General features: G+C 42.3%; 1 protein-coding gene across 1 annotated transcript in view; it reads right to left on the bottom strand.

Moving 5' to 3' along the window:
- Nucleotides 1-14,925, bottom strand: part of GOLPH3 (golgi phosphoprotein 3) — a 38,154-nt gene extending 23,229 nt beyond the window's left edge. Inside the window, exon 1 of the mRNA XM_067315503.1 lies at nt 14,523-14,925. Within this exon, the coding sequence (XP_067171604.1) occupies nt 14,523-14,735 (213 nt within the window). The 5' untranslated portion in view covers nt 14,736-14,925. The remainder of the gene's footprint in view (nt 1-14,522) is intronic.
- Between the last annotated feature and the right edge of the window lie 1,446 nt (nt 14,926-16,371).

Here is a 16,371-nt window from a genome sequence, read left to right as displayed (position 1 = left end):
GGAGAGGACAAAAAAGCAGAATAAGTGAAGACACCAACTTCAGACACCTTTATACAATTCTGTTGTTCCTATCCTTTTGGGTAACAGTAAAACCACTGATTAAAAGAAATATTGCCTGCTTCACTGCATGCTCTTTACTGTCAGATAGGGAAATCTATTCTCTGTGATATTATAACTGACTATAAGCAAAAATCTCAGGTGATTCAAGCAAAGCCAATAACTGAGTTACTGTAGTAAGTTTATGGATTCTTTAGATAGGAAAAAATCTTAAAAGTTAGTATTTTATTTAGAAACACCAGAAAGTCCCTCTTTCTATAAGGAAAACTACTAGATTAAAAAAAATAATAATTTTTCTGAATTGGGGGGGTGGGAGGCGTGGAGTAGAAATAAACCAGACTGATGCAATTTATACTTAATTTACTATTGAGCATATTTATAAAGTGTTTGCCCAACAAATCTGATAACTAGCTTTTCCAGCCAATCATACAAACTTCAAGCACATCCTTCTTCACAGAGCAGGAAATTCTTATACTAGAAATAATTAAACAATTCAAAAAGTTTACTGAGGGTTATCTTCCAACATCTTGTTTTAAGAAGCTTCTCAACATAAAAATAAGCAAACAGGTCTTGTAAAAAAGAAATAAACACAAAAAACAACAAAAAACTTTTCCAAGTTCTCAGTGACACAGATGGAAAAGCTGGTCAATATTAAAAAATAACTGCATGATCATTTTGATGATCTGAATCACTTAGACCAATGTTTCCCAAACTGTGGCCTACGTAACCGTTTGGGTGACACAAGTTTAGCTATGGTGTACTGTCAGGTCTGTCCCCCAGCATAAGATCAGCAACTCAGGTGTTCTGCATCCTGTGACATAGTCACATGGAAAGCCTACAAGAAAATGAGGAACTGTTAACGTGACCCTACCGCTACAGGCTAACAGTAAAGTACTTGTATGCCTTCGTGCAATGGTGATTATTTGTAGGGAATCACAGAATGGTTGAGGTTGGAAGGGACCTCTGGAGATCATCTAGTCCAACCCCCCTGCTCAGGAAGGGTCACCTAGAGCAACCTGTTCCAGTGCTCAGTCTCCCTCACAGTAAAGAAGTTTCTCCTTATGTTCAGACGGAACTGCCTGCATTTCAGGTTGCGCCTGCTGCCTCTTGTCCTGTCGCTGGGCATCGCAAACTTGCCGAGGGTGCACTCTGTCCCTTCATCCAGGTCACTGATGAATAACTTGAACAATACAGGAGCCAGTATTGACCCCTGGGGGACACCGCTAGCTACAGGCCTCCGACTAGACTTTATACTGCTGATCACAACCCTCTGAGTGTTCTCAATCCACCTCACTGCCTGCTCACCTAGTCTGCACTTCCTGAGCTTGCCTATGAGGATGTTATGGGAGACAGCATCAAAAGGCTTCCTGAAGTCAAGGTAGGCAACATCCACTGCTCTCCCCTCATCCACCCAGCCAGTCTTTCCATCAAAGATGGCTACCAGGTTGGTTAAGCATGATTCCCCCTTTGTGAATTCGTGCTGACTACTCCTGATCCCCTTCTTGTCCTTCATGTCCTTGGAAATGCTATACAGGATTAGCTGCTCCATAACCTTCACAGTGATCGAGGTGAAGCTGACTGGCCTGTAGTTCCCTGGATCCTCCTCCTTACCTTTTTTGAAGATTGGAGTGACATGTCTAAATACTGAAATTCCAGAAATGCAGATCCAGAGGTTCTTAAAATTAAGCTGTTACAGCTAAACTAACATTGCAAACATGCTGTTCACATCTCTGATCTGCCCAAAAACTGAAATGGATATAATGCTGGTTGACGTATTGGCTAATACATGCTGCTTTTCAAAGCTAATTATTGCATAAAACTATACATTTCCCTAACCTGCTAATTACGTTTTAATCTTTTAACAAATATTCTGAATAACTCTTCTGTATATTTCTTATAAGCTGCTAAAGCAAGATAATTTAATCCTTGACAACCAGGAAAACAGGAAATTAGTTTTATCAGCTGGTAAAAAGGCAACGCATACAGAATTTTGCTCTGCTAGAATGTAGGAAGTTTCTAACAGCTAGGGGCACACTGCAGGTGTGGGAGACCTAACAGCAGCATAATGGGCAATTCTACACCAGTTCAACTCAGTTCCTCTCATGTAGTCAGCCTGTATGTGTTGCTCTTCATCTAGTTCCTTATGTGGACTTCAGTAAAGCTCACTGTTCTTATCCAGCTATCTGAGTGACCTTAGAGAGACTGTAAACATATAGCACCATAAACTCCAGTGAGAACCAATTAAAAGTCTTATTACCAGCATATAACTAAATACATTCATAAGAAGCTGGGGGGAAAAAAATGCAAACAATAGAAAATGATGATGGAAGAAGAGGAAAAAGGAAAAACTTCACCAGGATTTTAGTTGAAAACAGGCTGAAATGTCCAAAATTATTTGAAGTCTCAAGGTAATATCGGGCTCTTCTCACTACAGACATCTTTTATTATATGAATTAATCCATTTTCAGCTTCCAGGGATCAAAGAAGATATATTCTTTTCTTTCAAGTGCAGGTTATTGTAATTGAATCTCCCTGAAGATGAGCATAACCACAGCAGAGAATTTGCAGCTGACAGTGAAAAAGTCTCAAACAAGAAAAGCTGACACAATTAAACTTTGCATGTGCTTTAATGACCTAGAGAATCTCTGTTACTTTCTAAGAAATATTCAAACCCCATACAGTAGTCTAAAAGTCTAGTAACTACAGATTTAGTTACCTTTAAGAAAATTTTATCCTCCGTGACAGTACAATACTGCATCATGCCAGATAGGGTCTCTGTGGCAGTGTTCTCTAGCAAGACCCAAACTGTTTTTCTTTGGCAAGGAATTGTGTAGTCTTACCGCATCCTATTTATATTCAGCTGAAAATATAATGTTCAGGGTTACACATTTTTTTAAATAACTCTTCAGTAATAATAAAGAAAGGAGAAAAGACAAGTTATTTCCTTCCCTCTTCTACTACCCTAAAAACCAAGAGAAGAACAAAAGCCTCCACAGCTCTGGGATACAAGAATGACAATAACAGATGGAAATGTGCTGGAATTTTTCTCATGTTTAGATTATTTAGAAAATAACCATCCCTGAAATGAAAAACTGAATTTTGCTTTTAACAGAAAAAAGCCTCAATAAAATCTATGATTATCTAGAAAATTATAAAAAGACAAGAAATTGGGGGGGGGGGAGGTTTTAGGACCCAAACACGTGAGCTCACTTTCCACCCTCCTTTTTTTTATATAATTGTTCTCACATCTACTGTCTGCCAGATCTTGATTTTAACTGCTTTTCTGGACCAATCTATTTTAAAACATGTTTAGTGAAAGACAGGACCCAGCTTCTCCTGACAGGAATGCATTTGGAAGAGGGCTACTTTGTATATATATTTAATAACCAAAACCCTACGGTTCATTTTTCAAATAGCTCTTTTCAGTGAGTACGAAAAATTCAGTAAAAGAAAGAGCGCTATCTATCTACGTAATTGGAAAAAATAAAGATGTTTTCGTGAAGGCAAAATAATTGGAAAATATATTCATGCCTCTTACCAGTCATCCCTCAATAATAATAATTTAAAAAAAAATGCGTAGAATTGGTAATTATTTAAAATATTCAAGTAAGACGCTTTTCCTTAGAGGGATAAGTAAGATTTTTTTCATGTATTAAAGGGAAAAATCTAACTTCATGTCTAGACATTTCATCTGCAGTTAAAAAATCTGAATTCCTCTGCCTACACTTCACACTAGAATACAGGTCTATAGCAACCTATACCTTGTTAGCTCTTAGCTGTAAATCTAATTTTTCAAGTCAGTCATAGCCTTCTCAGCACAGGAACATTTAGTGATACATCCTAGCCTACAGAATCCTTAAAAATAAACATCTGTATTAAGAAAAAGAAAAAAAAAAGGGAAAAAAAGAAGAAAAAAAGCAACCTCGATTACAGAACCATTTTTTATTTGAATCCTACAATTCTGGGATGCAGATGTCTGACTGCAGTCCCTCTTTTTCAAGTTTTGATGCATTTTAAATCATTAGCTATTTTACTGGAACACACATTACAGTCTGATTATAAACAGAAGAGAAGTTAGTGAGGAAAATCTCTGAAGTGTTCTGACACTTTAGGAAAGCAAGCATAGTCTACAGAGTGCTACGTTGCTGACAAGAAATTTGTCAGGCATTTGATTAACCTGCCACTGCATTTAAAAATAAATAAAAACCAGCAACTGCTGTCAACTACTGACAGCACCAAAGCCAAATACTATGGGTCAGCATTTTAAGCATGTACACAGGCATATATTATACAGACACACCTCTTCACTTAAACGAAAATATTAAAAAAATGCAACTTTGCTGAAGCGGAGGCAACCAACATATGCACAATGCTGAACACTTAAGAGACCCCTGAACAAAACAACGCTTAAGAATCTAATTGTTCATTTAGGTATCAAAATACTAGCTTAGAAATGTAACTTTTGGCATGATTAGGCATGATCTGTACATGCAGATAATTACATCAAATATCTGTGCAGTTCTCGCAAAGCCACCTTCCATCAGGGTCCAATCTTTATTCTCCATAGTTTCACAGAATCACAGAATGGTTGAGGTTGGAAGGGACCTCTGGAGATCATCTAGTCCAACCCCCCTGCTCAAGAAGGAATCACCTAGAGCAGGCTGCCCAGGACCCTGTCCAGATGGCTTTTGAATATCTCCAAGGATGGAGACTACATAACCTCTCTGGGCAACCTGTTCCAGTGCTCAGTCTCTGTCACAGTGAAGAAGTTTCTCCCTCATGCTCAGAGGGAACTTCCTGTGTTACAGCTTGTGCCCGTTGCCTCTTGACCTGCCACTGGGCATCACCGGAAAGAGTCTGACCCCATTCTCTTTACACCTTCTCTTCAGATACTTATACACAGTGCTAAGATCCCCCCTCAGCCTTCTCTTCTGCAGGCTAAATAGGCCCAGCTCTCTCAGCCTTTCCTCATATGAGAGATGCTCCAGTCCCCTAATCATCTTTGCAGCCCTTCGCTGGACTTGCTCCAGTAGTGCCACATCCCTCTTGTACTGGGGAGCCCAGAACTGGATGCAGTACTCCAGATGTGGCCTCAGCAGGGCTGAGTAGAGGGGGAGGATCACCTCCCTCGACCTGCTGGCAACACTCTTCCTGATGCACCCCAGGATACCATTGGCCTTCTTGGCCACAGGGACACATTGCTGGCTCATGGTCAACTTGTTGTCCACCAGGACTCCCAGGTCCTCCTCTGCAGAGCTGCTTTCCAGCAGGTCAGCCCCCAGCCTGTACTGGTGCAGGGGGTTATTCCTTCCTAGGTGCAGGACCCTGCACTTGCCTTTGTTGAACTTCAGAGGGATGGAGGTGAGGCTGACTGGCCTGTAGTTCCCTGGGTCCTCCTTCTTGCCCTTTTCCAAAACTGGAGTGACATTAGCTTTCTTCCAGTCTTCAGGCACCTCTCCTGTTCTCCATGTCCTTTCAAAGATGATTGAGAGTAGCCTAAGCAATGATGTCTGCCAGCTCCCTCAGCACTTGTGCGTGCATCCCATCAGGGCCCATGGACTTGTAGATGTCCAGTTTGCCTAAATGATCTCTAACCCGATCCTCCTCGACCAAGGGAAAGTCTTCCTTTCTCCAGACTTTCTCCCTGGTCTCCAGGGTCTGGGACTCCTGAGGGCTGGTCTTAGCAGTAAAGACTGAGGCAAAGAAGGCATTCAATATCTCTGCCTTCTCTGTATCATTTGCCACCAGGGCCTCTGCCCCATTCAGCAATGGGCCCACATTCTCCCTAACCTTCCTTTTGTTACTGATGTATTTAAAGAAGCCATATTTTAGTTTATGTGAAATAAAGTTGTATCTGATTTTTTTTTAAATAACCTGCAAATTAACTCCTACATTACCAGCTCTTGTCACTGAGCATAAGGTTTGACATGTATTTGAAAAAAAATGTTTAATTAGAACTGGTGCTCAAATCCTCCACATTAGATATTTCATTGAAGAAGCAAGTCTTACTACAGCAGTAAGTAAATACAGCAGGATCACAAAAGCAGCTCCCATCCTGCTTAGACACAAGTTTAACAACCAGAAACTTACAACAGAAACTTGCAAATGACTAGGTGTCTCCTCTTAAAAATAGTAACAAATCAAGTATGCCATTCTAATGCAGACAAAGCAGGACTAATATTGGCTGACTAAATAATAGGTCAAAGTTTAATGCTATTTTGGTCAAAATCAATTAAAACTACAGTTCCCTCCTTGGGGCCTATAAGCATGCTGTACTTGCGCCCAAATACAAGAGTGATCAGCCTCTCCTTAACTTTTCTCCTACAGTTGCCATATCTTAAAACATTAAGTACAGCAATGTGTTATTTCCAACTGGGGAGCAGTAAAAGGTTTCATTTTGAGGGATTTGCATCACTTTTCACATCATTAATGAGGATGAATTTCCAGAATAAAGTTTTTTTTTAAACAAGACATGTACATACTAGATAGCGTTCCTCCTACTCCTCTCTTCATCAACAGTTTCTTTTCGGTTTGTTCCTTTCAGAACAGGTCTATCAAATGTTTCACTTAGCCAGGTGCAAAGAATTTGCAAGAATCTGAGGCTATCTCACAAAAATGCCACATCACAAGATTTTCACTATGAAATAAAAAAAAAAATCCACTCATGTCACACTGTTCTCACATTTAAGGAAACAATTTCTTCTGTTTAGTATTTAAGATGTACTAATTGTCAATTTACAGTTTCAGACAAAGACTGCAACTGCAGTCTAAAGCAGAAGTCACATTTAAATATCCAGCATAGGCAAAGCAGTTGTAACTAGCGCATAACTGATTAGTGTAGACTGAACAACCATCTGGCATTTACCTCAACTAATTAATAAACGTTATACCTGCCTTCTCCACTCTGCAATACAGGGTACAGACTAAAATGGCAACTTAGTATGCATTGAAAGCTCCTCTGACAGTAGAGGCTGTTGAATGAGAGTAAAAGAGTGCTAGAGTAAAATCAAGCATCTGCTGAAGTGCAGAGTCCTGTACCATGCAAAAGTGATTTGCTAAACAGAAAACCCACAGTACAACACTAGCCTGTGTACAAAAGACATCTCAACTAACAGCTATAAAGGACTCCATAACTAATTTAGCCACATGATGCTATCTAGCAAGACCCTAAAGACAGATGACTAGAAAGTTTATAGCAGTAAGCAGCTTACAAGTGATTAAAATCAGTATCAGAGACATAGAAAGATATACAAAAAGCCTGATTTCCTAATGTGATGAATAAATCCTATAAATTCCACAAAGAGCAAAGTGTTTAACACCTTTCCAAAAAAGAGCCAGTCTACAAGGCATACTATTTTATTATCTTAATGGTCCACTGCAAATAGTAAAAAAAAAAAAAAAAAAAAAAAAAAAAAAAAAAAAAAAAAAAAGTTGGCTAAAATACAACAGTTCAGTATAAAATATACTGAAAAGACTTAGTTTTGGTGCAAATCAGTATTATACATAATAGCTTAGTGATAGTACCACACACACCTATGAGCTCCTATTCATCCAGGCTTACATGCTCTGCACTTTAGAGGAAGAGAACAGCTGTGCACTATTTCAGGTGTAACCTTATGTCTGAAATTTGTGAATGTTCAACCATTCTGCAGTAACAATTCATTAATATTTCTGCAAGGAAAGAAAATAAGTTAGCTGACATAAAACCTGTTGGCAAGCAGGTTAGCCATGAAAAAAATCTAGTTATGCGTCACAGGATAGGTTGATTGTTATTTCATGTTTTTTCTTTATTAAGAGTTATGACAAAAGAGATCGAGAATACTGTCTATGAAACTGAGCCACATCATTACTCCAGACCAGCTTCACCTTCCCCCAATAACACAACACAGAAATGACCATGTGCTGTAATAATTATTTCCTCTGTGAGTGTCAAAATCATTCTACAATATACTGGTTGCAACAGTCATGCTGGTCAATTCAACCATGCAAAGAAGCCCTATTACAGGTAATTTAACTGAGATAAAAGCAGCAGTACTTGAACCATTTTAGCATCAAAACCTCCCTAAAACATAAGAAATACCATGTTTTTTCTTTATCTAAAATTTTAATTTTCAGTTCCCTGATTACTCCCCTCCCAGTGATTAATCAGTAATACTTTCCCAGATATACTTCAGGCAAAAATTTTAATAAAGATAGCTTGCTACAGGAGAGGAAGAAGAGTTACTGCACTGTTTTTAAAAGCATTTAGAAAGACAGAAGTGTCACTAGGAATGCTTTGACAAAGAGTTTTTGTTCGACTTTCCTACACTAGAGAGCTTGATATAAAAGAAGGAACTACACTACATGCCAAGTTATTCATGAATAAGCGATACAGATTACAGATTAACGATACTGTAAGAACACAGATATCCACATTGGCTGCATTCAGAACCATTAAAAAAAATAAACACCATTTGAACGTATGAAGCCAAATCGGATCGATATGCTGCTTCCAAATCAACACATCCTCCAAAGAATCCAGAGAAGGATTTACTCAGAAGCCTAGTAAGGAGGCACTTTACTGCATCCCACAGTACACCGAACTTGGTTACTCCTTCCCCCACACCCCATATCTTCCGCCAGTCTATAATTCATGTATGGACATGAAATAAAAAAGGACCAAAAAGGCAGGCAACTATGAAAGAAATAATTTTTAACCACAGGCATTACTCACTTCATTGCTACTAGGCCCTGTACATTTGAGAAAAAGCACATCTTTGTCAAGGATTCAACACGTTCGTACATCATTCTTCAACTGAAATGCAAATTCCCAGTAAACGCCTCTTCATATTTCACTTATTTGTCCCAGAAAATTTCCAGCAAAACTCGGGAGCGTTCAAGTTGACATTCAGATACCAAGATGACTTCTCAAAACTAGATTACTTGTTACACACGCAAAAAGACAGGCTTCTGTATCCTAATTAAAATTTCACAAGGCCAAATCTTAAGTTCAGAGAATCACCACCTATATTTTAAATAGTTTTAAAATTCTTCCTTCACTTCTCAAAAAACAACAAAAAATCTCTCTTTAGGATTAAAATACAAAATTCAGCAACAAGGCCTACTACTCAGATTTGTCAGAACAATAAAGAAGGAACCACATTTTAGCACTAATTTGATCAACACAAAACTATACATTTGAAGCAGGCAAACCAGCTCCCTAATAGCTTGTTTATCTTGATACAATTAAAAATATCACAAACTCGAGACCTTCACATAAATTAATTAGGCAGAAAGCTACACTGTAACACTAAAACTGCCTTAAAACTTCATCAATAGATTAAGTTTTCAAAGGCTGAACACAAGTAGTCAAGACCCAAGAGAGCTTCTGTACTTCACAGTGATTTACTATTACTTTTCTCTCACAAACGATATTTCAGTCTTCAGCAAAGGCTAAATAAAAACAGAAATATTTACTGATGTAGCAGATTGCAGTACATGACTATTATTTCATCATACTTTACACTAGCTTTCTTTCAGCAAATCAGAAATTAGTTACAGATCAAATAAGTACTTTATCTGAACTACAGAAGTAGGTGCTATGTCTCTGTAGTCTGCTGCAATTTGTTTAGTGGTGGCACATTTGTGTAAAGTATGGCAGCAGCTGTGTGCATTGCTCTGTTTGAATAGGTCCCCAACTTCTACCAAGTGACCTCCAAGAGAAAATGAATCACATGCACAAAAAACTGTTAATGGAGCAACAGTTACAGAGCACAGCCAGCTAGCAACCGTTCAGTTTTCTATGAGACTGAGATACAAGATGTCTGGAAAAGCTGTAATGAACAAACCGGCCTGTGCTCATCTTTTAGCTGCAGTTTTTAAAATAAGCTAGCTTTTAATATTTATCACTCCATCCTTTTTGGGAGTGATAACCTCAGATACTTCAGTAGTTCTAGAGACCAACCTCCCCTCTTTTATTGTGGCTTTGATCTACCCTATTGCAGTATTATTTTTAACTTAATACAGCAAAGTATTTCGGTGATTTTTTTTTTTATTTCTATAGCAACAGGCTATTGCTCTACTTGAAATGGATGAATAGGACTCCCTTTACCAGCTTTGTTTCTGAAGAGTTTCCAAATGAGTTAGTTGCAGGTGTTCTTGTGATGTTCCCTGAACTATCCTAGTAATGTATTTTGCTCCAGTATCTTACCTACTCTCCCAAGGACACCACATCTGTCAATTACAGTTAATCTTTATTGTTCTGAGAGCATATCAAGATATTATTAATTGAAATATGTAACTAAACTACCAGCCTTGTACATTAAGGACATCTGAATTTATCAGAAGGTTTCAAAAGACTTCAGAATTTCATAATGTATATATTCAAAAGAAAGACATCTATTTAATGACTATTTTTCCAGGAAGTGTAAGTATGCCCATAATGGAAAACTAGTCAACAGCAGAGTAGAGATACTGCAGTAATTAAACAATTGCACTGAAAATTCTGCATATTAGTTCAAATATAAACACACGAGCATATGCATGCATTCTCCTTTAGCCCTCCTCTTTTGTCGTTTGACATGAGGTGTACTGTTAATCTGTAAAGCCCCTTTTTCTACATCACTACAACGTATGCCAAAATCAGATGTTTTTTAATCTATCATTCCACACTCATAGTTACCACAAAATGCACTACCATTGCAAGTAAACAAAAATGCAAGTTCTCCTCAGTCATGTGTTTGATTACACTTGAACAAGCTGCATTTGCATCAAGTACAACCATTATCTTATATATGAGAAAGCATCGTGTTTACGCAAGTACATACGTATTTCAGCATATACTCCTCATAACCTATCTTGACCTCAGAATACAGAAATAGCTCTGTATACATAGAACATACAAACGGAAGAGGAACAATCAGTGGAAAAAAAGAGCAAACAGCTGGCATACATAAATGACATTTTAATAAAGTCAAAGAAAGAAAAAGCATTAACCATACAAACACAGTTAACTGTGTTCAAGCGGTAAGAATGGGACTGAGGAGCACTGTGTTTGTTTTAAGATAGCTGGACATTCACATCACTGAACCAATGCTGCAGTAACAACTGGGCAACAACTCAAAAGTTTTGCTATGGTTCAGTCATTGAAATATTCTGAAAGCATGATATAAATACCTAAATACCTAGCAACCTCCTAGAAACGTGGGATTCAATCAATCCCATCTCTGTCTGAATCTTCTTGAAAAATTCTCTCCTAAGAGTAAAGGCTCTGGCCTCTACACTTACAATTATAAATGGTATCTACTCAAATGCAAGCCATTTTCATATACAGTTTATATGGTGTAAAGCTATATCGACTGATGTTGAATATTAGCTTTGAATTTTTGGAGGGAGAAACTTGTTCTAAGTTACAAAAGGCAGTTATCAATGACCTTTTTTGAGAGCAAAGCTAGGGTTTTTAGGGAAAGAGGCTCTTATGACAATACAGACTCATGGAATTTTTTATTTTTAAACTCAACACTAAATTATTTTATTCTGTTGAAATAAACAGATAGGACTGTCAGCTTTAAATTTACTGGCTTTCAATTGAGTTCACAGTTCACATACTTGTCTCTCCCTTACACTTTATGCAGTTTCACTATTATACTTCACATTGTTTTCCTCTGCTTGCTGTTATTAGAAAGTCTCACATAAATGTCAGGGGAAATCAAATCTACTGGAGGTAAAAACTTTATAAGAAGTATTGCCAAATGCATAAAATTAATTTATTTTGCTTACTTATCATTAGAACAATAGAGAACAAAAAGATTCATCTTTTAAAATGAATTCATAGTTTTATTTTCAGGTTAAAAAAAAAAAAGAAAACCTGAAGACAAAGAGATTTGATTAGTATAAAAGAGAGGGGCACAGGTAGACACAAAATCAAAATACAAACCCTAGTAATTCTTGTCTAAGAAACCTCAGAAAATATGTGTGCTATAATTTGTGCACATAAGACCCCTCTCCTAGAGATGACGTTATCATTCTTTCTGTCTGGTCTCTCCACTGCAAGATCTCCAGAAGAGTCATGAATATCTGTGCCATCGTACTCATTTAGTTATTTTTTCCATACAAAGAAATCTAAGATTATCTTTAGTACATGCCATTGTTAGACTTGGTAAAATTGGATGATTTGTAAGTTTGATGTACACCAGTGCAAAGCAAGATTTGTTTATGCCCCCTTTTAATTATTAACTTTTTATATACTAGGAACAATTGCAGTCTATCATGTTCTTTCTTGGGAGACAGAACACTCCCTAGCTTGAAATCCTTGCAGTCTAATGCCAAATTCAGCCAATTTAGCACATAATCATGGGGATTGGGGGGGGGGGGGGGGGAACTGAAAGATCATCCAGTCTATCCCATCTTCCACAAGGCAGGATCTCCAAAGCAATCCTGATTCTGTCCAGATATCTGATCCAAATGTCTGTCCTGTCTTGTCATGCCTAACTTACTTTAGTGCAACTATTCAGTTGAGCACAAAAAGGAATGCGCACATGCATAAGCCTTAGAATTTATCATCAGATTCAACAGGTGGAAGCACACATCACTGAATATCTGTTGACTTTATTAGGATGTCATGCCAAGGTCTGTCTGAAAAAATGGGATTACAAGAATATGGCCTAAAAGCATAGTCTGAGAGAGAAATAAAATATGTTATAAAATATGTTATTTTGGCAGATAAATAGATATAGGTACACCTACACATATTAATAATAGAACGCCAAACAGAAAAAGCATTCCTCAACCTATCCATTATTAACCAGCAAACTTATTTTAGATGCAATGCACTGTCAAAGAACACGTAACTTAGCAGCTTTATTTCCCATTACACCGCACTCATGAACATGCACAGTTTTAAGATACCTCCTTTCCACCCATGCCAACAAACTGTCTTCATTAGGTTGCTCAAAAAAAAAAAAAAAAAAAAGGAGCAGGTCCCTTAATCACATTCATATTAGAACTCATACCTAAGATAGAGATCTACTTCACCATGCACTGTATCAAACCAAACAGTTTCCTCTGACAGGACTGGCTTCCTATAGTGGGCATGCTTCTTATACTGGTTACCTCTTCCAAGAGAAGCAAAGATCCAACACACAGGTAGAAATACACCTCCCTCAATGAATGTTATTCACAGCTCTGTGACAAACAATTAAGCTATAAATTCAATAAAAATTATGTAATAATGCTATTTCCACATTTAGATACACTTCTTATTGTTCAAGTCCCATTTTTGTCAAATATATCTCCCCGAACTTTGAAAGAGGTACAAACACATTTTTCACGTGCGTTAGACCGGAAGACTGGAAAGTCTTATTAAAGACTTTAATGTTGCTAAGCATCCAAAAGTATCTGGGAATCCTATAAATACAATATAGTTGTGTCTGACTAAACACACAAAAGTGGACAAGTCTCCCACACAAGAACCACAAGTAAGTTGCAGGAGGAGTATAAATATCACAGGTCTAGCCAAGCCTCCAAGTCAATCACCAATATTGTCTGGAGGTCCTCGCCCTCCTCTCTAGGAACCTGTCTTCCCCCAAACCGAAGTTCCCTTTCTTGAGATGCTACAAACATCAGACCCCCTCTGCAAATCCCTCATCTGAAGGGCAGCCAAAGTCTCAGCCCTCCCTATTCCCCCAAATCCCAGCGCCTTTCCCACTCCCCCAAAATGCCAAGCCTGTTCTAGCATGTGCCCCTACCTCCAGCAACATCACTGTCCCCATCCCCAGCACCGCCTCTGTCCCAGCCTAACCCCATAACAACACCGTTCCTGACCCAGCAGTGTCCTCGCCCCCATCCCACCTGCACCCTACACATCCCCTCCACACTGCTAACACCCTCCCAAGAGTTCCCCCCTCCCCATAAATGCCCTCTATAAGCTCTCAAAGTACCAGTGCCCCCACCAGCACCCTCTCCCCAGTGTCCCCCCACCTCCAGTGCCCCCACCAGCACCCTCTCCTCAGTGCCCCCACCACCACCTCCAGTGCCCCCCTCAGGCACCCTCTCCCCAGGGTCCCCCCCCACCTCCAGTGCCCCCCTCAGGCACCCTCTCCCCAGGGTCCCCCCCCACCTCCAGTGCCCCCCTCAGGCACCCTCTCCCCAGGGTCCCCCCCCCACCTCCAGTGCCCCCCTCAGGCACCCTCTCCCCAGGGTCCCCCCCCCACCTCCAGTGCCCCCCTCAGGCACCCTCTCCCCAGGGTCCCCCCCCCACCTCCAGTGCCCCCCTCAGGCACCCTCTCCCCAGGGTCCCCCCCCCACCTCCAGTGCCCCCCTCAGGCACCCTCTCCCCAGGGTCCCCCCCCACCTCCAGTGCCCCCCTCAAGCACCCTCTCCCCAGCGCCCACCCCCCCCCCCACCTCCAGCGCCCCCTCAGCTACTCGCACCCCTCAGGCAGCCCATGCCCGGTGCCCCGGCCACCTCCCGGCCCCCGCCGGCCGCACCTCACGGTCCTTGAGGCCCAGGAGCAGCACCTCCTCCATGAGGGTGAGCCGCGTTTCCTTGGAGTCGCCCTTCTCGTCGTCGCCCGGCTCGTCCCGGCGGCCTTCGTCCTCCGGGCCGCCGCCGGCCCCTCGCTCCTTGTCGGCGGCGGCGCTGCGGGAGGCCTCGGTGCGGCGCTGCACCAGGCCGGAGCTGCGCTGGGTCAGGGAAGTCATGGCTGGCGGCGGCGGCAGGGCAGAGGCGCTCGGCGGCGGCGCGGCGCGGGGGGAGGAGAAGGAGGAGGAGGAGGAGGAGAAGCGACGGGGGCCGCTCCCGCCCCTGCCCTAGGCGCGCCGGGGCTGCGGCGGGCCGGCGGGAGGCATGGGGAGCGGGGCCCGGCCGCGGCGGGGGGGGGGAGGAGGAGGAGGAGGAGGAGGAGGAGGAGGAGGAAGCGGGGGGCCGGCGTCCCCCCTGCGGCGGCCGAGCTGGCGGCGGCGCTTCTCCTCCAATATGGCGGCGCGGGCTGATGTCAGCGGAGGATGTGGCAGCGGCGGCGGGGGGGCACCGGAAAGGGCCGCGGGCAGCAGGGAGCGCGGCGCGGCGCGACGCCCCGGGGCGGAGCGGGACGGGACGGGGCCCGGCAGCGAGGGGGCGGCGCGGAGCGGGCCGCTCGGGCCAGGATGGCTCGTGGCGACCCCGCGGGAGGGAGCGGCCGGTGCCTGCGGCCGCCGGGGGCGTCTCCTCTCCGTCAGCCCGAAGGCGGCCGCAGAGCCGCTGCCGATACTGCAGCGCTTTCTCGAGCGCGGCGCCTGGGCGCTCAGTTTGCGGCCTCCCTTCGTCCAAACTAAGTATCAGAGGAAAAACAACCCCCCCCCCCCCAAACCAAGGGCTGTGGAGGCCGTGACCCTCTGTGCGGCCTCCCCCAGGTGCCACGCGGGCCCCCGCGCTCATCCCCGCACCGAGGGGCGGCTCTGGACGCGCGTCCCCTCACAGCATCACCCCAAAACTAGTGCTGGGAGCGTCGCAACCCTCTGCAGAGCGTTCCGGAGGCTGGTGGTGGCGCGGCCAGAGTTGGGCCTTGCTCGCTGCCCTAAGACCTCCCGGATTTCACTTTCGGGCGCGAGGCCTTGCCCGCTCGCCGCGAATAAACCTCTCCGCGTAGGTGCTGGTGGCTGGGCCCGGCGCACGGGCGGCTCTCGCAGTCCCGGCTCCAGGCTGAGTAGACGGAGCCGCCTCCGCTCTGGAAGGCGTCTCTTCTAATGCTTTAATCATTCCTGCAAGTCTTTTTTGAACACCGTTCGTTGTAACACCCTCCATTTGAATTGTGAATATTGACACTGTTCTCCAGTGACACTTGATCAGAGGCAGTGCAGCTTCTCCTCTGACTCACTTCTCTTCTGTTTACATATTTAAAGACTGTGCTAGCCCTTCTGAACGTGTCACACCAAAACCTCACAACCTGTCTATCTAAGCTGAATCCCATATACGTTTCATAGTGTATTTTATTGCATGTTAAAAGTGCTTATGATGCGGGCATGGCCTGTGCTTTTAGTCCTGGATTAGGATTTTACATTTGGCCATATTGAGATGTGTATATATATGTATTTTAGTTGCACCCTGTTCAGCAAGAGCTCCAAGTCACTTTGTAAGTGACTTCAGCATCCGTTATTTACCATTTCCCCAATTCTTACATAACCTGCTAATGTTACTTAGTGATAATTCTGTACATCTTCTTCAGGATCACTGATGAAAATGCATAGCAGAGGGTCTAAAACTGATCCCCTGGAGGACCTGAATCACAGACACTGGTGTTGCTGATCGTTCCTCTTCTATGTTTTGACGCTTGCCAATTACTCACAGTCCATTTTTTGC

The sequence above is a fragment of the Apteryx mantelli genome, chromosome Z (genome assembly GCF_036417845.1).
Source record: "Apteryx mantelli isolate bAptMan1 chromosome Z, bAptMan1.hap1, whole genome shotgun sequence".
NCBI classification, from domain to species: domain Eukaryota; kingdom Metazoa; phylum Chordata; class Aves; order Apterygiformes; family Apterygidae; genus Apteryx; species Apteryx mantelli.
The sequence above is the reverse complement of the archived record's forward strand: the minus strand, read 5'-3'. Positions and strand labels throughout refer to the sequence as shown.